General features: G+C 47.3%; 1 protein-coding gene across 1 annotated transcript in view; it reads left to right on the top strand.

The window, feature by feature from the left end:
- Window positions 1–24,198, top strand: part of DNAAF8 (dynein axonemal assembly factor 8) — an 89,678-nt gene extending 65,480 nt beyond the window's left edge. Inside the window, exons 27-33 of the mRNA XM_053364160.1 lie at window positions 4,723–4,918; window positions 6,857–6,951; window positions 8,637–8,757; window positions 10,328–10,545; window positions 12,802–12,887; window positions 20,168–20,237; window positions 23,986–24,198. Coding sequence (XP_053220135.1) covers window positions 4,723–4,918; window positions 6,857–6,951; window positions 8,637–8,757; window positions 10,328–10,545; window positions 12,802–12,887; window positions 20,168–20,237; window positions 23,986–24,063 — 864 coding nt within the window. The 3' untranslated portion in view covers window positions 24,064–24,198. The remainder of the gene's footprint in view (window positions 1–4,722; window positions 4,919–6,856; window positions 6,952–8,636; window positions 8,758–10,327; window positions 10,546–12,801; window positions 12,888–20,167; window positions 20,238–23,985) is intronic.
- The last annotated feature ends 472 nt before the right edge of the window (window positions 24,199–24,670 follow it).

The raw sequence follows: 24,670 nt of genomic DNA, 5'->3' as shown, positions 1-24,670 counted from the left end.
CAGAAGGTCCCAGGTTCAATCCCTCCCATTTCAACGTAGGGCTGAGATCGTCCCCTTTCTGAAATCCTGGAGAGCGACTGCCAGTCAGTGCAGACAGTATTGAGCTAGGTGTGTCAATGGTATGACTCGGTAGAAGGCAGCTTCCTATGTTTTGGGGAAAGGGCCACAGCTCAGCAGTAGAGCATCTGACTCAGCATAAGGCACCTTTGTATGTTCCTAGGCTATGAGAGAAGGTTGGGGTATACAAATCTTAATGTAATGGAATGCAATAAGCTGTGGCTCTCAAATTCATTCAGCCTCCCAAGAATTGCAACATCTCTTCCTCAGTTTCTTTTTTGATATCGTCACACTACCTAAAACATTTATGTATGTAAAGACTTTATGGCGTCGTTCACATTGGAGTATCTCCCCACTCAGGCCAAGGAAGGCTCTTGCATCTTCTTAGGGAGTCTTTAATCTGTATGTATCTTTAATCTTTATGTACAGCTCTCTGTAAGTCCCAAACCACTAAATTAGAGATCTAGTTTTACAAGAATGTATGATGCTGATGCTGAATCATTTATGAAGCATTTGAGTTTCTCAAACTGATTGAAATCTTAAGATTCATATTCTATAGAGGAAAAGCACTGCTTTCCAATGGGGCTGACATGCTAAGAGCTGGGGACACTGGTGGGTCAGAAATGAGAGTTGAGCATTGGTTTCATCACAGGGGGAAAAATGCCTATGGGCAGAGTCAAGGGATAGAGAAAGTTGAGCAGAGCCAGGGGGTGCGGCTTGTCTAGATCTCAGAATTGGGGGACATCAGCTGTCATTGACATGATAGCACTGTTCAATCCTGGTCAAGCCAAGAGTCAGAACAAGCCAGGGGTGTGGAAGGCTTATTGTTGCCTAAGCAGAGGTAACATCATACATTTAAAGTACTCTTACACCACTTCAGCAGTCATAGCTTATCCCAAATAAATAGTTTGCTAAGTTTGTTGGGAATCGTAACTCTGCAAGGAGTCTTCTAACAAGTCTCAGCACCCTTAACTACAATTCCCAGCCATGACTGTTTAAGTGGTATAAGAGTGAATGGTGTGGATGTGGCCAGAATCCCTATCTGAATAGAGCCTCTTCCTGTTGGAAAGAGCCACTCCTTTTACCTTCACAGCTCTCCCCAGCATCCCTTCATTACAGATTCACCTGCTACCTGGGACTTTCCCCACTGAAGATGCCAGAGACAGAACCTGTAGCCTGTAGCCATCACTGCCTTTTGCGGAAGTGAATTCCATCATTTAACTATGCACTGTGTGAAGGACAACTCTATTTTGTCTGCCCTGTGCTCATTGCAGCTGAGCAGGTAGACTGACCGGTTGGGAACTGACTCTGGGATGTAGAGGCAGCTCCCTTGTTAGCTCTTGACAAAGCAGGAAATTGCCAAAGCACATTGGTTCAAGCTTCTTGGCAGGCAGAGTATGACACTGGCTTGTGGGACTTGCCATTGGCTGGCTGCACATGGAAGATGTGGCACCAGAAAGAAAGGGCATACCTTATTAAATCTGCCTGCTTTGCATGTTATGGCCAGGTTGCTGTGTGGGTCAGCAGCCCTGAGACAATGCAAGCTGAGGAGAACGTGCCAGTATGGAAACAGAGTTTGCATCCTGCTGTTATCAGTAAAGTTGCATACACAGATACAGTGGTACCTCAGGTTAAGTACTTAATTCGTTCCGGAGGTCAGTACTTAACCTGAAACTGTTCTTAACCTGAAGCACCACTTTAGCTAATGGGGCCTCCTGCTGCTGTCGCGCCGCCAGAGCACAATTTCTGTTCTCATCCTGAAGCAAAGTTCTTAACAAAGTTCTTCGATGAAGGTGCCATGGTCTGATCACTACGCTCTGAAAGCCAGGATTGACTTTCCACCCCCACCCTGCTTAGGTGCCGAGCCGATTTGGGCTCGCCCGCAGAGGCTGATGGACCCTGATAGATTCCGCCAAGCCTTGCGGGACCTTGCTCCCCCTGGCGACTCATTGACTGAGCTTGTTGAGGGCTGGAATATCCAGCTCCTGGCAGCCATCGATGAGATCGCACCGAAGCGCCCTCTGCGACCCCGCAGAAACCGGGCTCCCTGGTTTACCGAGGAGCTCCGGAAAATGAAGCGGGACCTCAGAAGGCTAGAGCGAGTATGGCGGGGTGCCCGTGACGGAGCCTCAAGAACATCTTATAGGGCTTTTATGAAAACCTACGAGATGGCGGTGAAGGCTGCTAAGAAGTCTTACTTCTCGGCCTCCATTGCATCCGCTAGCTCTCGCCCGGCGCAATTATTTAGTATAATCAGGTCTTTAACGTCCCTTGAAGGACAGCCAAATTTAAATAACAATTTGACACACGGCTGTGAGGCATTTGCGAGCTTTTTTGTGGAGAAGGTCTTGTTGCTCCGCCATGACCTCCCTGCCAATTTGGATACAATAAAGGAACTGGAGGCCCCTCGACTGTCCTCGGGTCCAGTATTGGACCACTTTGACCGGATATCCCCAGCCGATGTAGACAGACTCCTCCGAGCTGGAAAGCCCACCACCTGTCCTCTCGACCCGTGCCCGTCTTGGCTGATTAGAGCGTGTCCAGACGAGGTGCGGGCCCTCCTGGGGGATATCATCAATTTGTCCCTTGGCACGGGGACATTCCCAGGGGAACTGAAGGAGGCAGTGGTGCGCCCGCTCTTAAAGAAAACATCATTAGATCCTTTAGATCTATCCAATTACCGCCCGGTTTCGAATCTTCCGTTCCTGGGTAAGGTGATTGAGAGAGCGGTTGCTGAACAGCTTGGTGGGTTTCTGGATGAAACATCGGCTCTGGATCCATTCCAGTCTGGCTTCCGCGCTGGTCATGGGACCGAGACAGCTCTGGTTGCCCTAACAGATGATCTTCGTAGACAGCTGGATCGAGGCGGGTCGGGGCTGCTGATTCTTCTAGATCTGTCAGCAGCTTTCGACATGGTCGATCATGAACTTCTGGACCACCGCCTTGCCGACGTGGGGATCCAGGGCACAGTCCTTCAATGGCTGCGCTCGTTTCTCTCTGGTCGGGGACAGAGGGTGGCGCTTGGGGGGGAATTGTCATCGCGCCACTCCTTGGTGTGTGGAGTACCTCAGGGTGCGATACTCTCCCCAATGCTTTTCAACATCTTTATGCGCCCCCTCGCCCAGCTTGTCCGGAGTTTTGGGCTGGGTTGCCATCAGTATGCCGATGACACCCAACTCTATCTGTTGATGGATGGCCATCCTGACTCGGCCCCAGACACACTGACCAGATGTCTGGAAGCTGTGGCTGGATGGTTACGTGGGAGCCGGTTGAAGCTAAATCCTTCGAAGACAGAGGTCCTGTGGCTGGGACGGGACGATATGGGATTGGGGGGGCAACTCCCATCTCTTGCGGGGGCGCAGTTAGTGCCAGCACCGTCCGTTAAGAGTTTGGGTGTAATCTTCGACACCTCCCTTTCCATGGAGGCGCAGATTGCAGCTATAACAAAGGCGGCATTTTCCCATCTCCGCCAAGCTAAGCAGTTGGCTCCTTACCTCTCTCGCCCTGACCTAGCCACTGTGATCCACGCGACGGTCACCTCCAGACTGGATTATTGTAACTCGCTCTACGTGGGGCTGCCCTTAAGACTGACCCAGAAACTCCAGCGGGTGCAGAATGCTGCAGCGAGACTCCTTACGGGGTCTTCGCTGCGAGATCACATTCATCCGGTGCTATATCAACTGCACTGGCTCCCGGTGGAGTACAGGATCAGGTTTAAGGTGCTGGTTTTAACCTTTAAAGCCCTATACGGCCTTGGACCCTCGTACCTACGGGACCGCCTCTCCTGGTATGCCCCACAGAGAAACTTACGGTCTTCAAATAAAAATATCTTGAAGGTCCCAGGCCACAGAGAAGTTAGGCTGGCCTCAACTAGAGCCAGGGCTTTTTCGGCTGTGGCTCCGACCTGGTGGAACACTCTGTCACAAGAGACTAGGGCCCTGCAGGACTTGACATCTTTCCGCAGGGCCTGCAAGACAGAGCTGTTCCGCCAGGCCTTTGGCCAGGGCACAGCCTGACTCCCTCCCTCGGCAATCTTCGCGGAGCTCTGGCCCAATAGTGGCCAGTGGCTTGAATTTAATTAATTTTATAATGAATGATTTTAGAGTGTTGTTTGTGTTGTACTTTTGTATTGTTTTATTGTTGTTAGCCGCCCTGAGCCCAGCTTTGGCTGGGGAGGGCGGGATATAAATAAAATTTATTATTATTATTATTATTATTATTAACCTGAAGCACTATTTCTGGGTTAGCGGAGTCTGTAACCTGAAGCGTATGTAACCTGAAGCTTATGTAACCCGAGGTACCACTGTAATGGGAGAAATTTGCACAAAATTCTGAAGAAGTTTCATGAGAAGCCTTGTCCCCCCCCTAAAAAAAGCAAACAGATGTGGAAATTGCAGAGAACCGAAGCTGAGATTGGAAAAAGGAAGATGTTAAACTGAAATTGACAGATTTGCCTATCCCATGACTTGATTGACTCAACAGCCCCCTCCTTATGTCTAACTGGGTATAAAATATTCTCCTTTTTCTAAACCCCCTTTCTTTCCTGTCACTTGCTGCCAAGGAACTGTGTGCTAGGCTTTAGCTAGCTATTGCATGTTTGCTTAGCTTAGCGGTCCCTATTTCTGTCCAGGATGTATATAAGCCTCTCTTTTCTTTTCTGCCCAGGACCCTGCTACCTTGGAGGCTCACTCCAGCTACCTAACTTCAGGTTCCTCCTTGGTCCTCTGCCTTCAGCGACAAAATGCAGTGAAGAAGCTCCTGGACTTGGTAGGCCCTGAAGACCCCAAGGAGGCTCAAGCAGCTAATCAGTTCTTTTGGAGAGCTCAGTACGGCCACAGCTTAATCCATAATGGGTTTTATGGTGAGCCTGTCTGTTTAGGATTGCTCAAAAGGTTCCTACTTCAAATAAGTAGTTTTTGATGGAAAGATTCTAGCTGTTTAGATGTAAGAAGGAATTGGTTTCTGTTCCAACCTGTGTTTATAACATGCAGCGCTGTTTCCCTTCTGCTGCAGTTCAGCTTCTGACAAAAAATGCATAATTTGTCTCACTGTCTGCTGTGGCAGAATTTTATACAATTAATTGTGTTATCATTATGTTATTTCACACACTTATATTTTAAGCGCAAAGGAAATGTAATTCAAATGGGAACAAGTAATCAACTGTGCGTCATTTGTGGACTAAAACAAACAGCAAATAACCACCGTATTCACTAGATTCATTTCTGCTCCAGACGTGGGATACTTAAACAAACTTTGGCAATTTCTGCTCCCGTTTTGGTGGGAATTCTCTGACATCCCTACTCCGAAGTAAGTCTCATTGAATTCATTGGGGCTTATTCCAGAGTAAGTATGCATAGGGTTTAGAAGCAAGTGCTGTCCAACATGGCTCCTGACATGGTGGGTGTCAGAGTGACGTGGTCTCATATTACAGGCACAGCTTAGAATCGTCTCCCTTTGGTAAACAGCATCCCCACCTCCCAAAAAGCAAGGCGGAAGCCTATTTCCGTGGAACAATTCTCCGGGCAGAGATGGCAAGGCTCCTCCTCACCCAGATCTGTTGCTAAGGGACACACGGCCTCTGCAGAGTCCTGCTACTAAGGGTGACAGCTCCCATTTTCAGCTCCACAGAGCTTTCATTCAGGCACACCATTTTTGCCTAGAGCTGTGCTCTTCGGAGACAGAAGCTTGTGCATTGTCAGCCGTGGAAGTGGGTCAGATTAAAGGGTGGCTTTTCCTGCTCAGTCTCCATGTTCACAAAGAAGAAGTTGGAGAGAGGCAGTGTGGTATAGTAGCGAGGGTGCCTGGTTAGGACCTTGGGGACCAGGGTTCAAATTCCTCTCTAGCCATGGAGCACACAGGTTGACCTCGAGTCAGTCACTGTCTCTCGACCTAACTAGCCTCACAGGGCTGTTTCGGTAGATAAATTGGAGGAAGCAATGTACGCCACCATCTTGAGCTCCAAAAGGAAGAGTGTTGCTGTAGTTAGTTTACCTTACCTCCAAGGAGCTCTCCCTGTAAGCCATGGCCCTTCACCATGATAATGATGGTGATTATACTATCCCTCCACATGGAAAAAGCTAGTACATCAGGGAGAAAATTGGGCTAGCCTTTCTCCCTGACACGCTAGCTTTCTGCAGGTGGGGAAATTCCCATGTGGAACAGTCCTCAAGTAAGCCATCTTCCCACCTGCATTTCAAAGTGCCAGCAGGTGTATACTACCACATATACTTTCCCTGAATGTGTAGGGAAGCCTTCAGACCCTGGGGACATATAAAGAGGGTGTTGTTTGCCTTATCCCTACTGAGTTTTATTCCACTGTTACTGGCATGAATATATATATATATCCAGGCCTTCCTATTTACACATGGAGAAAAAGAACTAAAGATAGTGTTATTATGTTGGACCGAGGCGCCAAAATGATTTCATTTCCTGATAACTCTGCCGCATTCAGCAGGCAGCCCCCCGCCAAGTATCTGCAGCAGCTTCGCTCGATGCCCTGCTCTGAGTTTTCCAACACTTTATTTCTTGGCTGCAAAGAGGAAGAAAACGGTGACATTGTGTTGGTGTGGAGAACAAGCCGAGTCACAATAGAGTGAAGTCAAAATAGCAAGGAGACAATGAAACTGTTCTCGGCGTAATAGGTTTAAATGTTTGCTGTTACAGTGTATAACAGCTGCCCTTTAAAGCAATTTCTCCAGGAATCTGTGTGCCATCAATCATCCTGAGAGAGGAGCAGGAACAGAGACAATGTTTAATTCATGGGCTGATAGAATCATCTCTTTGTATTTATCTCTCTTAGGCTCCACATCGTATTGGGCTGCTGTGCGGGATGTGGAGCTGTTCTTTCCAGAAGGGCTGTGTGGGGCTGGGCCCCCATCTCTGGAGGGAAAGGAGGTAGGACCCTCCTCATTCCTGATGTTCATCCTTGATAGCTGGAGCTCTTGCCTATCTGATTTCTCTCTTTTACCTCCTTTTGCATCTGTTATCTTTTCCATTCCCACGGCCTCATCCAAACACGCCTTCCAAACACAGCTAACCGAAGGTTACCATCTACTCCAACCTTTGCCAACCTGGTGCTCTCCACAACATCTGGATTGCACTAGGTTGGCAAAGACTGAGTTATTCCCAAGGATTCTGCAGGCAGAGAGTTTTCAGACAGACCTTCTTGGGCACTGAAAGCGTGTGGATGTTTGTGTGTGTGTTGTAGGACTGTGCCAACCTGCTCTGCCCCCGACGTTGAGGTGCATTCTGGGTGGCATGCAGCAACCGCGTGAAGCGACCCTCTGTGTTTATAGATGTACGCACAAAAGTGAGGGCCATAGATCAGTGGCAGAGTGTCTGCATTTCATGTAGGTTTGGGATTTCTAGGTAGGGGTGGGAATGAATCCCGTCTGGAATCCTAGAGACCCACTGCCATTCAGTTCAGATGACACTGTGCTCACTGGACCAATGGTCTTCCTTAGCCTGAGGCAGCTCTGTACCCTTCCAGTCACAATGGCGGGACCCTGACTGGCCCAGGAACCCCCAGGATATGGAGAAGCTCTTACGCGTTTACAGCTCTAGACACCTGGCAGCCAAAATACCCAGTAATGCAGGCATGGCGAGGGCATGGCCAGGCAACAGGAACCCACAACCCGCTTGTGTCTGTTCCACATCTTTCAACACAAGAGGGAGTTTGTGTGAACCTCCCTTAGAGGCTTTCAGTAATGGGCCAAAGACCCAGGAATCTACACCGTTAATGAAGTTCACTGGCCAAGTATGTGGCATGTAGATTCCTTCTTTCTTTGCTGAAAGCCAACAGATTTCATAGCATGCGCACGCACAGATAATGGAGTATGAAACTTCGGTTGTGTACCAAGACAACTGCTCAGACACCAAGAGGTATGGTGTAAAATTATCATTGCCCGTGGTTTACACAGTCATTACTTTCTCCCTCCGCTGTCCCTGATCAAACAGTTTTTCAGGCTTCTCTAGTGCTTTGAGCTGTATCTTTACTTGGAATTTTAAAAAACCACCCCAAAGTTAGTCCCAGAAGCATGGCCATTGGCAGGGTTGATGTCTGGGTGCCTGTTGGGTTGACTGTCATGAGTGCCTATTATCCTGCATTTGTATTGGGTAACATAGTTCTTCCTTTCAACACCTGGATTGGTTTTACTGTCCCCCAACCCCCCGTTGTCTCTTAAAAATGTGATAAATAGATGCATGTTATTCAGTGTGCGCTCGTGTAGCCTTAAAAAGGCAAACAGTGCAAGGTTGGCGTTAAGAGTGAAATCAACTTTTTATTATGTGCTGCAGTAACAAAGAATATGGAATCCCAATATATATTGACAGGTGAACTTTATGGAGTGCTGGGCAGGTGCTTTGCCAGGCAGTGCAGGATCAAACCCAAGGAAATCAGGGACAAAGAACCCTCTCATCACTCCTGTGGCTTTTGCAGGCTGGCGGATAATGCATGGATTTCTGGCAGAGTTGTGGACAAGCTGTTTTGACTCCTTCTACCAGCGTTTATCTGTCTCCCGGCAATGGTGGCTCATGTGATGCGCATTGCTCTCTCTCTCTCTCTCCCATCTCCCCTGCAGATTTCCACTGTTGCGTCTGACCCCACAGCCTGCCTTGAGATCGACAAACAGCACAGGCTTGTGAAAAGGGAAGCGAGAAGGCAGCTCAATTTACTGGGCCCTGAGCAGCCACAGACTCTAGGTAAGGAAATGTACAATTCCCTCCTCATTATATGAGCCTAAAATGGCTATTGATTAATTGGGTAGCAAGACAAAAAAAACAAAATAACAGAGGCAGCCTAGAGTTGGTATTGACATCTGGAGAATGAGAATTGCTGCTTAGAATGGGGGAGGGGAGTGTAGTTTAGGCCTTTAACTCATTGAATGCTGAGCCCATCAAGTACCAGGAGTTGGGAGTCTGTTAAAAGTGTGGGGTCCCCCCACCCCTCTTTACTAAAAAATAAATGGATGCTTGATGGATTCCTGATCACAGCATTCAGATTGTTAAAAAAAAAGTCTAAACTCCCCAGAGCAGCTCCTTGCATTTTGGCCTTACAATTGGTCACTTTTGGGTGATCGTGCAATGTGCCCATTTCCCCCAACTCTGTGCTTTGTAGCTCCCAGGTTAGATCTGTCTATCTCACTCTGCCCACCCGCCCCACTAATTATTTCCAGTTCAGAAATGTAGTATGGAGGTCACCCACTTTTTAAAGTCCATGGATCTGAGTGAGGCCCCATGAGCCCCCACAGAGAGTCTGAAGTGAAGAGACAGACAGAGACAGAGAGAATGCACACCACTTGGTGTAAAAGTCATACCCAGCAAAATAAACATGAACCTTGAAAAGCACATAGAGCTATAGTGAGGAAGTGGGAGAGAGGTTCACTCTTCCAACTTCCAACTTCGGCTCTATGTACTTTTGAGGGAGGAAGTTAACCACCCTCACTACCTCATGATCAAGGTGGCAGGGAGTGGGTGTGCAGGTGCTAAGAGGCTTAGTGCATGGCAGGGAAGACCTCAATGGCACCATGGGTGCTACTTTGAGAACCCCTGTTGTAGCAGAAGCGAGTGGCAGAGCTGTTCCTGGATTCACATTGGGCAGCAGGCCGAGGGGGCTGCACACCTGAATGCTAATCCATGGGAAATGGATGCCCCCCCATCACCCACCTCATATCCGTCATTTAGTTCTGCTGAACATGTAAGGAAATCTTTGCTCTCCCATTTGAGTTCCTCACGTAAATGATCCCTACTTTGCCCCAGCGCTGCCTCTTTTCCAGCTCTTGAGAATACATGATAAATGGGATGGCAGCGGCATAGCAGCTGTCAGATCCTTTCCAGAACAGGATTGTTTGGGGGAAACTGGTGCTGTTTGCTGGTAAACAGGGTGCGTTTTTCTGCTCTGAATCAGGCTTGGCCACTAGAGGGAGAGATTGCACACCCAAGAGCTCAATGTCCTTTGGATTTGGTTCAATCTCCTCTTCTGCAGATATATGAGCAGATGTAGCATTTAATGGAAATGTGGAACATTCCAAATTGAAAATTGAGTTAACTGAGTATTTGATTCTGGGAATATATATATATATATATATATATATATATATATATATATATATATATATGTGCATGCAACTGGATAGATATATCGGTCTTTCTCAGATACAATGGTAATTTGGACAAGAAAAATTGTTCATTTAGTACGTGATAGGGTTCGAACGGCTGGAGCTCACCAAGAGATCAGTTGCATATTTGATAGTTCCCTTCCTTTCGCTTCCAGAGTGCTCTCAGCTTTCTGTGCTCTGCCAAGCCACCTGCCTGATCCTTCCAGAGACCTCCCTGTGGAAGGTGAGCCCCCCGCCCTACCTGGTCCTGCTGGAGCGACTGATTGGCCAAGGCTTCCTGGTGACGGGGGCACAGCTCACCACCATGGACGAACCACGGGCCAGCTTCATCTCTGCAGTCCTGAGTGCGACCGACAGGGAGGCGCCAGTCATGGTAGGCCAACTCATAGGAAGGGCCCTGATACTGAGTCCGATCACCGCTCCAGTCTTTGGTATTATCCACACTGACAGCAAAACCCTGCCATTAGTGTTGGACCACAGCTCCCATCATCTGTGACCATTGGCCTTGCTGGCTGGGGCTAGTGGGAACTGGAGAGCAGCAAAATCCATGGGGATGCAGATCCCTTATAGCATGGGTCGGAAAACTAAGGCCTGCAGGCCGGATCAGGCCCAATTGCCTTCTAAATCCGACCCGCGGACGGTCTGGGAATCACCGTGTGAATCGCCAGCACACACGTTCTTTCCCTCTCCCTCACACGGCAGTGGCGGCACCTCCTCCCTCCCTCCTCCTGGCTTCTCCCCACCCTGCCTAGAGAAGGAATGGGGCTGGGCTTTGTTGGTGCCAGCCCCTCTCCGGAGCCCTTTCGCACACCGCTCATCATCCCTCATTTATTTATTTTCTTTCAAAATATAGTCCGGCCCCCCACAAGGTCTGAGGGACAGTGGACCGGCCCCCTGCTGAAAAAGTTTGAGGACCCCTGCCTTATAGCCAGTGTCCATCAGGGCAAATGGGGCTCTGTCCCACCAGATGCAGCCTGCCCTCACCAGCCTCTCTTACAACTGGTCCAGGAGGGTGGCTTTGCCTATCAGCTTCCTCTTGGCCTCTGTGTTGTCCTTGCAGATCTCAGCAGGGAGGATGGGGGCAAACATAGAATGAGTGGACTCTGCCTGCCATTGGCTCTGGTGCCACCTACTGTTAGGCTCCCTGCCTACTGCCATGCCACTTTCAGTGGATGCCAACCACCACGGCTCATACATTCTCTAGAGGGTCAGGCAGGAGTCTTTTCTAGATCTACCTAGAACCTGGGACCTTTCGGATGTAATCTAACACCGAGCTGCAGCTCCTCCCGCAAAGCTCCCCTCTTCCATCTAAGCAGCACTACTTATTTATTTACAGCTTATTATACTGATGGGCCCATTTGGTTTCTTCAGGCAATAGTTAACTGTAGCCTAGATGGTCAGATGAAATATACTACTGAATATTAGTTACTGCCAAGGAGCAGAAATGGAAGAGGGCTCCTGCCCCACTTGTGGGCCTCGCAAATGAGTTCTCCACTTTCCCACAGCAATTTGCAACCTTTTAAAACGATCGTTATGAAAATGTGCCAGCATTTTGTGTGCAACATTCTCCCCAAAAACACAGTTTTGTATGTGGTTTTGACTGATATACACATTTTTGCATGTGTTTACCTTTTTGTGCACTCTTTCATTAATATAAACTCTGTTTTTTTGTACATACCATTTGGAGAATTGCATTGCAAAATGCACAGATTTTGAAGGATAGCTGTGTTTTGTTGTTGATGTTTTTATTTTGGAACATATGCTATTAATTCCCCAGGAATCCCTGTATCTTGAGTTATTATAGGTATTTAAGAAGTGCTAATAACAAAGTGTCCTAAAATGCATTGCTAACTGAAGGCTGCTGAATATTAAGAGACCACAATATATTTTTGCGGGGGGGGGGGGAGGGTGTCTCATTCCTCCAGTTAATACAGCCTCAAATGTTCCCTTCAGCCTTAGCATGGAAGTTATTTTTAAGAGCAGAATGTTTAATCAGCAGCAGCTGTTTTAAGGTACATCTGTGCAGGAGAGCAATTACATCGTTCACTGAGCAATTAGACTTGGTTTTGTAACCTGGGGACACCAGTAGGGCCTCCGCCACAAAGGTGGAAACCCAAAGGTGTGGGGAGGCAGGAGGAAGTCTTGCATTAACAGGGCAGCTCTAGTGGGAGACGGGGACACGGGTGGCGCTGTGGGTTAAACCACAGAGCCTAGGGCTTGCCAATCAGAAGGTCGGCGGTTCGAATCCCCACAACGGGGTGAGCTCCCGTTGCTCGGTCCCTGCTCCTGCCAACCTAGCAGTTCAAAAGCACAAGCACGTCAAATTGCAAGTAGATAAATAGGTACCGCTCCAGTCGGAAGGTAAATGGTGTTTCTGTGCACTGCTCTGGTTTGCCAGAAGCGGCTTAGTCATGCTGGCCACATGACCCGGAAGCTGTACGCCGGCTCCCTCGGCCAGTAAAGTGAGATGAGCGCCGCAACCCCAGAGTCGGCCACGACTGGACCTAATGGTCAGGGGTCCCTTTACCTTTACTAGTGGGAGATGACAGACCTCTTTCCCTTCTAAGATGGAGTCTTGCTTTCACTGGGTGCCTGTAGAAGGTGGCTCACATTCTCTTTTCTCTTTCAGTGCTCTCAGTTACTGAAGGGCACCTGCCTGATCATTGCAGCCCAGCGAGACAATGCAGTGGTTTGCTTTGATGCCCTGCTGAGCAGGTAAGCAAGAACATCACTGTCCCGTTAACTCACTCACCTCATCACTTCTTTCTGGGCCTACCAGGCCAGAGGAAAGATCCAGCTAGTCGGCCCAGTATGCTGACTCCAACAGGGAGCAGACAAATGCCCAGCAGAACTTCACAGGCAAACAGCGTTGCCATTTTTTTTCAACCAGACTCTGTAGCTGTGCCTTATAAAAGTGCCTTGTGTGATGTCCCTGCTTGTCATGGCTAGGGCCATTTTCAAAGTACCTAAACACCGTTCTGGGAGGCAGGTAGTGAAAGCAGCTAGTCTCCACTAGGGAGGGAGAGAAATTCAATTCGCTTTGCATTTTAATGTGAATCTGCTTCTGTTGCACTTTCCCAAACATTTGCACACCAAAACACAGCTAACCTTTAGAATTCACACTTCTTTGAGTTTTGTGATGCAGTTTTCCAACCCCAAAATGTGCAAATGAGGGGAGAGTGTGCATAAAGATGCATAATTAGGGGAAATAACTTACAAAAATGCATTGTAGCCAGGAAAATCACATGCAAGCATTGGGGGGAAATGCTGGCTAATTTTTGTGAGGATTTTTGTCTTGGTAAACAAATTGCAGATTGCTGCAGAAATATAGCAAGCTGAACCTAATAATGGAAAAGTGAGTAATGGAGAAACACCATTCTGTCCATCGCTACTCCCAACTAGTATCCCTGCTTCATTTTCTTTGGCTGAGTGTCCCCCTCCAGGAGCCCATTCTGCCCATCGCCCTGACCCTGCGGCAAATTCAGAAGTGCAGGGCGCTTCATGACAGTTTCAGCCACACTCCCTGACAGCCACACCCCCTTCTAAGATTATGTAATAATCTTATAATTATACAGTTATACAATAATAGTAATTAGGGATGCATTGCAACGATTAATGCAGATCTCCATGTGTTTCCTTTTGGCTAGACCTATTTTTTTCTGTGCATATATGTGGGCAAATTATTTGGACTGCTTCAGTTGTGTTTCCCCTGAGGTCCCATTGTACGCAACAGAACATACACACCGTTCTCCTTGTGTTTTCAGTGTCCCCAAATGCTTTGGAGCATACAGTGGCTAAAAAGCTGTACTAACTGAGTGACTCTTAGGATGCTAGAGACAGCGACTCTGCAGGGACCCTGCTGCAGAAATAGTCTTCAACCCCTTCATGTGACCCTGGGCTGCCCGGTGTCTTCCTTGCCGGCTCTGAGAGCCCCCAAGGAAGAAGAAGCCCTAAATCCATTCCTCTCTCCCTCCCTGCCCCTCCCACTTCCTCCTTGCCACTAAAGCAGAGGTGGGAAATACTTTTCAGCCTGAGGACCACATTGCCTCATGGGCAACCTTCACATGCCACCCCAATCTCCAAATGGTGTACGATTCCAGACATGCTTACCAGGGTCTGTGTTTCCTTTTGGGCAGGGAGGCCCAGCAGAGACTGTGGTGTCTTTATGATATATGGTTTATTTATACATAGATACAACCTGAGCCTACATGGAGAGAGTGCAGAGCCTTCACATCCCAAGAGGGGCCTGTTCCTTCCACTGCAGCACTCTCAAATTCCAAGGGTCCCCAAACATCTTGTTTGACCCATTCTGCAGCATAAAACAAACAGCCCACCTCAAGCTCTGCACCCACCCCATCTCAAGCTTGCAAAACTGACACTTTCCCCTTATTCGCTTACTGCAGTCCTAAACTAAAATGACTGGTCTTTCGCCTTACTAACTGTCCCTCATTTGCGGCTGGCACAGTCTTTGCTTTGCTGATGGCCAATCTTGATGGGTCATGACTTTGTCTTCAATTCTTAATGGCTTATCTCCAGGCGATTCTCTGGTGGGTGGGGGGGACACACACCAAATTTAGCCTGTATTTTTACACTGCTAAATTCAGTGTCTGACACATTCTCGTAATACTCCAAGTATTGGCTAAATCCTAGCAATTACCAAATCTAGGAAGTACAGGTGCCTTGCACTCATAACACAAATTCTCGTACCCAAAACCTATAACAATTGGCTACATCCCATCCAGGCAAGCGAGCAGCATGATCACAATTCAAAGGTACATTCCAGTCACTCAGGGAGGGTGTGGAGCAGGGCTGGTGAGGGGAGAAGCCTGGGAAGAAGGGGTGGGCTGCAGAGAGGGGCTGTGATGCTCCTCCCTGGTCCTTCTTTGCATCCTCTTCGTATGTGGTCCCCAGAAGGTTGGTGTTATGTACTGAGTTGAATAGGATCCAAAAGGCAGCAGTCTGATTGGTCCTAGAACAATAGGATTCAGAATGCAGCAGTCTGATTGGTCCTAGAACAATAGGGTCCAGAATGCAGCAGTCTGATTGGTCCACAGGAGCCACCCAATCCAGCTCCAGGTGGAAGTGAATCTGCAACCTGATTGGCCTGCAGGTGAATCCTGTAATTAGCCAATCACGTGGGGTCCATTGTGTAATAATGTTTATAAAGCAGACATTCTGGGGGAACTGCCATTCCTCCTCACCACTATGAGCTGAATAAAGAGCATGAAATCCACCCTCGACTCTGAGTATATTTCAGTTGACCAGATGGGAATGTGGTCCCCAAGCTGAAAAACATCCTCCACCCACCACTCCTGGCCTAACAGACTCTCAGGTGAAGCACAGGAAACCTCAAGTCTATGTTTTCTGATGGGAAATTGGAGGGTCCACCCCACCATCACCTTTGACATAGTCCTCCCTAAGCCAGTCCTCCCTAAGCGCAGAGAACGTGAGTTGCCCTTTCCATGCCACTTCTCCTATTCATAGAATCGTAGAATTGGAGAGTTGGAAGGGACCCTGAGGATCACCTAGTCCAACCCCCTGCAATGCAGGACTATGCAGATTTATCTTAAGCTGTTCTCTCCCCCCTCCCTCCCTCTCCCTCCCCCCCATCTTTTCAACTGCAATGCCAAGGAAGGCACACACCCCATTATTTATTGGGCCACTTGGTGTGTCCACGCTATCCAAAGGTTCTTGGTTTTGGAGGCTGTACACTGAGAGAGGAGGCAGAGCCCAGCGGCTAAGGGAAAGCTCTTCTCAAGGTCAGAGAAAGAGAGATGGAGAAAGAAGCGCAAGAGGAGGCTTCCTGCGCTGGTCGCATAGCTACAGGGAGCTCAGCGAAAGGGAAGTCTCTCTTTGAGAATCAGCCGGCTGAATCAATAAGCTTCCCTGGAGAAAATCACCACATTCAGCATTTGTTGGGGGGGGGGGGAGAGAGAGAACAACCCAAGTCTACATCAAAAGGCAGACTGCAGTGTGCAAGAAGAGATGTGCTGCAGGAGATCTGTGATCGATCAGATCTGCTGGATTTCTTTTTGTCTACTCAAAATCAAATCGGTGCATGTGTGTGTGTGTGTGAATTTGATCAAAGCAAAGGTACTGAGAGCAGGAGAGAGGGTGTTCAGTTTTCTCATGTACATTTTTCCTGACCTACATCCCCCCCCCGCCCCCGCCGAAGCTGGTATTCTCCCCACTGGGAACAAATTTAGTCACAATATTAGCAGGAGCTAATAGTAGCTGAGGAGGAGATCTGCATTAACTTCATTTATATCCTGTCTTTCCTCCAAAGGCGCTCAAGACACTCCCTCTCCCCTCCATTTTATCCCCTGTGAGGTGATACTGGCTGATAGACAGTGACTAACCCAAGGAGCTCTGTGGTCCAGAGATTTGAACCTGGGTCTCCCTTGCCTTAGTCCTACAGTCTAGCTATGTTATGAAAGAGAGTTGGGCCCCTTCCTGCTGATCCACAGAAATTTAGGGTCTCTCTACGTGTTCTTTTTTATTGTGCATTCATGTTGATTTGTGCTCATGATGCTATTGGGGCAGTTAGTCATTCTATCCTGCCAGGATATAGCATGTTAAAAGGGACTCTGTTGCTTTTGCTAAAAAGGAAGAGAGAGAGAATAAATATAGCTAACTCTCTGGAACAGGCTAATATTCACTAACACAACAGTTTATGGGGAGACAGGCAGGTTACTAGGTTGTTGTCCCTCCAACCCCGTGGGGCTAATAAACTTTTCTGGGCTTTATTTATGAGATTGGTTTGGCAGGGATGTGCAGATAGACACCTCTTTGTCCTGGACCAGTCAGAGTCATTTAACACATGCAGACTTTTGACAGGAACCAGGATCCTTCCTCAAGCGCTGCTTGTGGACACAAACGCACACTGTTTATAATTAATTTGCAAATTGACTCTGCTTTTCATGTTGTGGTTGTTTATGTATTCATTAACAATATTTACATGCTGCCCAACAGCAAAGATCTCTGGAGAGTTTGCAAAAGCAATAAAAGACCTCTCCAAACACTCATCCCTCTTCTAGTGTGTGTGTGTGTGTGTGTGTGTGTGTGTGTGTGTGTGTGTGTGTTGTCATCTGCAAATCCCCTTCACCCAACTCAGGAAGAGCCTATGTGAGTGCTTTTTTGGAGTTTTGGGACTCCAGCACCTGTGATCATTGGCAGTTTTGGCTGGGGTTGATGGGAAGAGTTCACAAAGTTGGCTGATCTAAGTCACTGATGGCAAAGAGTACTGGGCCCAGGACAAAGGCCTCTGACACCCCCTTAACTTATGGTTTGATGAGGAGACATTGAGGAGCAAAAACAGTTGAATGCACCTTTGTCTCTTGGGATGTGAGTAGTCTTTGACAGCAGACACACAGAGACATCCATGGAGATGTGGGAGAAATCTGACTCAGTTCACATTTAAAGGCAAACTTGTCCAGTTCCCCCATATGCCCACTCAACCACTCCAATCTGCAGAACTGGCATTGCTACGGGTGCATTTGTAAGAAATTGATATTTTAGCATGGCAGCACCTGCACTTTGGAACTCCCTGCCTCTTGACATAAGGCAGGTGCCTTCACTGTATTCTTTTTGGCACCAGCTGAAAACATGTTTCTTTAGGGAAGCCTATCCAGGCAGGTAGAACGTTGACGTGTGTTTTAATCTAGTTTTCAGCTTATTGTTGATTTAAATTTTAAAAAATGTTTTTAAATAACATATTTTTCTGTGTATAAGACTAGGTTTTTTAACCTAAAAAATAGATTTAAAATTGGGGCTTGTCTTATACACGGGTAGTGCTAAGGGGTGTTTTCTTAATTTGGAGTCCCCCAAAATAGGGGGCGTCTTATACATGGGGGCATCTTATATACGGAAAAATACAGTCGTTCCTTTCAATTGCTTTTTATTAATTTTATTGTTTTGCTCTTTTTGTAAACAGCCTTGAGGTTCCATTACAATCAAGCTGCATATAAATCTTATGAACCATTTGCAAGGCAGTACTCTAGGCAAGCACTGTGTACAAAAATGCATTGCCTGGGTAAAGTGTGCATTTAATGTGCCCACAAACTGCTTTGTACTCCTACATGTTGGTAACATGTTGGTGTGTGGGTGTTCATCAGTGGGTATGGTGCAGTATTGGCCTTTTGATATATTTTTTTAAAAGGCTCTGGTAAGGGTGTGTGAGGGGGAGAGAATAGTAGGACCATCACTGGGGGGGAGGGACAGTGGAGGCTATTTGTCCCAACTTAGGTTACATGGAATGATACACAGTGCAGACCATGGAACATGATGCAGACTGGACAAGTCACATCCGTTTGTAAATGCTCATCCACAAGCCTATTTCTATCCTGTATTAACCTGTAAACCAACGATTATGCTGTAGCCAACTGAGTTTTACTCAGAGTAGACCCATTGAAATTGTTGACCCTAAGAGAGCCAGGTCCCTTAATTTCAATGGATCTACTCTATATAGGATTAACGTTGGCTGAAGCCCTAAATTCACACAATTTAAAAAATTTAAATCCACATTGTTCAATATAGATATTTCTAAATATCAGTTTCCCTAAAATACTCATTTTTAAGCGTATGTTGGTACATCTGTTGAGCAGAGAACTGTATCACAGAATTCGAAGAAGTGTGGTATCGGGTGGATTGTTACATTCAGGTTGGCACATTAGCCCAGGAGGTGCAAATCAGGTTGGTTCCCATTGGAATTGAGAGGAATCTAATTCCTCAAATATCCCTAGACACACCTGGGGAATGCAATCTGTGGGGATTTTTTAAAGTACATTTATATCCCATCCAAGGAGCTCAAAGTGCTGAACGTAGTTCTTCTTCCCCCCGTTCTTTCCTCACAGCAACCTTGTGAGGTTGGTTCATTTGGAAGCCAGTGACTGGTCCAAGCCTAGTGAGCTTCATGGCTGAGTGGGGATTTGAACCCTGGTCTCCCAGGTAGTTCAAGACTCTAACCTCTCCACCACACTGCCTTTCAGAAGTTGCTGAACTCCAGCTCCCATCAGCCACAACCACCATGGCCAATAGTCAGGCATGCTGGGAGTTGTAGTTCAACAGCTATACACTGTCATCAGGGTGTTGGTTTCCTCCTTAACAGCAGTCTGTCTCTCCCACCCTTTTCAGGTTGCATAGATTAACTCTTAACAGGTGTATTTTCTTTGGGATTAGGGGTTAATGGGCAAATCGATCTTAAATAACAGAAATGCTGCATAGGCTAGAACAATTGCTTCCCTACCTATAAGCATCATTCAGATTATGGTGAGGAGATGGAAACTGAAAACCAGAGGTGTCTCTCAGCTGCGAGGGTCTTTGGAAGTCTGCCGGTCCAAAGAAATTAAAATCTATGATGCTTAAAATGGCTGCGTTTCAGTTATTATTTCACTTCTATCCTGCCTGTGGGTTTTATTAAATTAAGTTTTACTCAGAGTTGATCCACTCAAATGAATGAACCTAAGTTAGCCATGCCCATCAATTTCAATGGGTCTACTCTGAGTAGGACTAGCAGTGGCTACACCTGCTTTGCCTTTTACCCCATGGAGTTTCAGCTACCATAAATGGGATACGCAAAGGGTCTCCCATCCAGACGATGACCAGGCTCAGACCTGCTTAGCTTCATCCTGGTGGCTGCAACCTCTGCTTCCAGGCTGGAGTTCCAGAGCTGTTAAATGCCCATAAGCACCTCTTCCCCCTCCCCAACCCCTCCTCTCCTACATTTCTAGAGAGCGTCTTACATAACAGGTCATTACTGTGTATATTGAAGGATTATATTTTTAAATTCTCAAATCCATTTAGGCAAAGCTTTGTTGAACCCTGGATTTAAAGGGCTTATGCGGTTCAGCAGCAGACACAGGCAGGCCGACCCATAAAGCCCCCTCCCCAGAACTAGGCAGTTTCTAGGCGTTGACAGATTCTGCTGCAATGTGTTAACAGTTGCTCCCCCCCCCGTCTTTTTTCTCTCCTCAATGCCCCCTCCCCCTGCATCCCAGTGATCACTGTCAGAAACAAGCTGTATCAGAGTGCATGAAACAACTTCTGTATCCAAAGACTGAAAAACAGGCAAGTGCAACTCTCATCTTGCTTATCTATGCCCCTGATTTGACACCCCACTCCTTTTTCTCCCCTTCCTGTTACCATTACGTGCACCCCAATCTCTGAGTAGTGAGAGACTCCAGCGATGCCTGTGCCTACTCAGGGCTCAGTTTCCTTGGAATGAAGGTCAATGGAGACTGTGGTGTCCCTAGGATATAGGGTTTTATTTAGACATATAGGCAACATGTGCATACGAGAGTGGTGGGGATCTTGCCTCACCAAGAGATTCCCAGGGAGAAGCTGTAGCTGCAGCTTTGAGACCAGTGCAAAACAAGCCTCTGCATCTGCAACCTCCAATATCAGCCAAAACACACTCTCTCTCTCTCTCTCTCTCTCTCTCTCTCTCTCTCTCTCTCTCTCTCACACACACACACACACACACACACACACAGACCCTCCCTTAGCTTCTAGCTCTCCCTTCTAGGTTGATGTGGCATCCAGCCAGACGAGCTGGGAAAAGGACTACCCTTTTGTCTCTACGGCAACAGGGAAACCTCTTTGGATATGTAAATGGAAGTACAGTGGTACCTTGGATTACAGACACTTCAGGTTACAGACTCCGCTAACCCAGAAATAGTGCTTCAGGTTAAGAACTTTGCTTCAGGATGGGAACAGAAATCATTCTCCAGCAGGAGGCCCCATTAGCTAAAGTGGTGCTTCAGGTTAAGAACAGTTTCAGGTTAAGAACAGACCTCTGGAACAAATTAAGTGCTTAACCCGAGGTACCACTGTACTTAACTGGCCAGCTCAGGTCGTTATCTTACAAAGAAACTGGTCTGACTGGTTCAGCAGATAGGTTTGGAAGGGACTCATAGGTATCATCCAGACAGACGGACACATACCCTGGTTCTATAACAGCTACTGCTGCTAATACTACTACTACTACTTCGAATGGGGTTGCCAATGTCATTTTACTTTTCTGGCTCCTGTGTCTTGGACTGCAGCTTAGCGCACGGAAATTATGCACTCTGAGGCTTTTCCCTTTGCTCATCTCCCTGCAAAGAAAAGCCTCACTTACTAAATCTCCATGTACCAGCCTGCTTTTAAGGGCAGAGGAGTAGGGTTGTTTTTTTTTTAAGAAAAAGAAAAAGGTTGGCAACCCTACAATCACTACCATTCTTAGAATTGCTGCTAGATATTTACCCCATACCAGCATTCTGAGAAGGCTTAAACACAGAACTGCTCAGACAGTCACTGAAGCCACACCCACATTACATATTTAAAGCAGATCGCTTCCTCCAAAGGATCTTGGGAACCGTAGTTTGCTAAGGGTGCTGGGAATTGTAGCTCTGATGGGGATGAGGTCCAGTTCCGAGCTGCCTTTGGGGGAATCAGTGTGCTTTAAATATATGGTGTAGCTGTGACCAAGCACAACGCACAGCCTGAAGTGCTCCTATGCTGACTGCTTGGGCAGATATTAGCCAAAGCAGATATTAGCAGAGGATATTAGCAGAGGATAATGTTTGGATGGCTCCAGCTGTGTCCTTTAGCATCCCTCATCACTCCCTCATTATATACGTAGGAACTCGTACATACACATTGTTTGGCCATTAAAAGGACCAAAGTCTGTCCCTCTTCCCATCCTACCTGCTTCCCCGTGTGGATGGCTGCGTCTCCTTAAATCACAGCACACTTTCCCTGGGAACGAACTGGCAGAAGAACCTGCCTCCAAATATTGCCCCTAGAAAGAAAGCCCACTGGATCATCTTCCAGCCGCATCAGAATGAATTTGTGAAATGCCAGCCAAGACCCTTGAGTCGGGGCTTAGTGCAATATATTAGGCATATCAACAGGGTTAAATAGCAGGATTTGAGATCTTAAATCCTTGTAGATAGAAATGGCTCCTGGGGGCACAGCTGCAGTGCTCTGCGGAGATCAATCCCAGGAAGCTTTTCATATTTTTTAAGAGCGCTGCACATTTTGCTTTCAGTGGACCACAGCCTGACTCGCCGGTTGCTTCCAGTGGTCAGCTAGTTGTAAATCAGCTTGCACCTCCCAGCCGAGAGGCAGCTTCAGGCTGCAAACACACCATGTATCTAAAGCTCAGGATTTTCCCCTGGGAATTGCAGTTTACCCCTCACCAAAAGTCCTATTCCCATAACAAATTGCAGTTCCCAGGTTCTCTGGGAGGGCTGGTTCAAATGTACAGCCTATAAAGGGAGCCATTGTGTCGTTAAGCTGCCCCAATACTCTGAGAGGAACAAAGAAACAGATGAGGGCAGCCCTCAACCATAACAGGATTGTTCTAAAAAAGAAAATAACCAGAAATGTGACAGGAGGCCAGGAAGAGCGCATTTGGCTCCCTTGTTCAGAACAGCAGGTTGATGGTTCCACCTGGAAGTATCCCAGCCAGTTAGAAGTCCTGCAGTGACCCCCACACTTACATAAGCTTTCCCTTGGATACAATCTCACTCTGTCCCTATCAATTCTGGATCTCCAGCCCATGCAGTTTCTTGGTAACTGTACATGTGCATCTTTATATGCAGCCTCGGCTGGCCAATCAACATGAAGCATTTTCTAGAATCTCAGAACAGGTTTTTTTATTTTATTTTGGGGGTTGGGCAAATGCCTAACTCACAATTGCACCCAGACCTGAATATTCCGATTGCTAATCTCTTCTTTTCTAAACCCTCAGTTTATTAGACAGTTCAGGCTACATGTCAGCTTCACACTTGATGAGAAGCAAACCCTTGTTTTCAAAGGTCTGTGCATCTAGCAGAGAGCCTCACCTGCTCCAGTCTTGAGCTGCTGTTTTCTGTTTGTGTCACACATAAAGTGAATTATTATTATTATTCACTTTTTCCAGCAACAATAGAAGGAACTCAGGAGTGACTTACAAAAACAAGCATATGTTCAACCGTTGTAAACCACTCTGATTTATTTTTTATGAATATGTAAAGGTAAAGGGACCCCTGACCGTTAGGTCCAGTCGTGACCGACTCTGGGGTTGCGGCACTCATCTCGCTTTACGGGCCGAGGGAGCCGGCATACAGCTTCCGGGTCATGTGGCCAGCATGACTAAGCCACTTCTGGCGAACCAGAGCAGTGCATGGAAACGCTGTTTACCTTCCCGCCGGAGCGGTATCTATTTATCCACTTGCACTTTGACGTGCTTTCGAACTGCTAGGTTGGCAGGAGCAGGGACCGAGCAATGGGAGCTCACCCCGTCACGGGGATTTGAACTGCCGACCTTCTGATCAGCAAGTCCTAGGCTCTATGGTTTAACCCACAGCGCCACTTGCATCCCTATTTTATGAATAGTGGTACATAAATATTTTTCTATATGATTTGATTAAAAACAGAGATAAAAACAACTTAATGCTCACAATAACATGCATAAAAGAGCATCTCAACCCCACCACAATACAAAATATGCAGAAAATTAAGATCCAAAGGTTTGGGTGGATAAAAATGTTTTTCCTGGTACCTAAAAAGAGATAGGGAAATATGCCAGGTATGTCTCCTTGGGGAGATCATTCCACAAATGGGGAGTCACTACGGAGAAGTGCCATTCCTTGCTGCTGCCCTCTGCACCTCAAGGAGACCATACAGAGAAGGGCCCTAGATTGCATAAGTGAGCATTGCATCTTGGGCTGCCTTTTCCGAACAGCAGACATGCATGTATGGCGACTTCATGGCTGAGTGTTGGTTTCGAACCTTGGTTGTATCATAGTCAGAGACCGACAGTCTAATGGCTATTTGCTTTCCTTCCCAGGCTGAGGAGCTTCTCTGTGTCCTCTTTGACTCTCTGACTTCTGATAGCAGCTACCAGATTGAAATCCAGGATCCCTAGCCAAGGGCCACCTGGACATCTGCTTGGATCCTGCTCAATCTTGGGGGAACAAGGCAAAGCCAAACCCCTGAAAGAAGAAAGTATGAGTACAAGGCACCCACAGTTTCAATAATAAAGTATATCCTTTGTCACATGTGTCAGGTCTGTGGGGGGGGGGATTGATATTGGTGCGTGCGCCCCACTTTCCAAGCAGTGAGAGGCGTCAGGGATGCCAGTGCTTATGCCACGTCTGGTTTTCTTGGAATGGAGGTCACTGGAGACCACGGTGTCTTTGAGATACATGGCTTTATTTACATAGATATACAAGCTGAGTGTAAGAGGGAAGAGCTCACTGTGTTACACTCCCCACACACACACACACAACAGGTTCTTGCTGCCCTGTTAGGTTTCCAGGGAGCAGCACCCTCCTACCCCCAAATCATCATTTTGGCTTCAGCACACAGAGTTAGTCAAGTCTCTGTGTCTTCCCAGCTCCAAATGTGATTACCCCGGACCTAGTGTTCTCCTACCCCCTAGGATAAAGTGGTGTCCAGAGAGGTGAGAAAGAGAAGCCTACAACTTCCTTCTAGAGGCATCACTATCAAGTTGTTGCTATGGCAACACATGC

This window comes from Podarcis raffonei, chromosome 14 (genome assembly GCF_027172205.1).
Source record: "Podarcis raffonei isolate rPodRaf1 chromosome 14, rPodRaf1.pri, whole genome shotgun sequence".
NCBI classification, from domain to species: domain Eukaryota; kingdom Metazoa; phylum Chordata; class Lepidosauria; order Squamata; family Lacertidae; genus Podarcis; species Podarcis raffonei.
The sequence above is the reverse complement of the archived record's forward strand: the minus strand, read 5'-3'. Positions and strand labels throughout refer to the sequence as shown.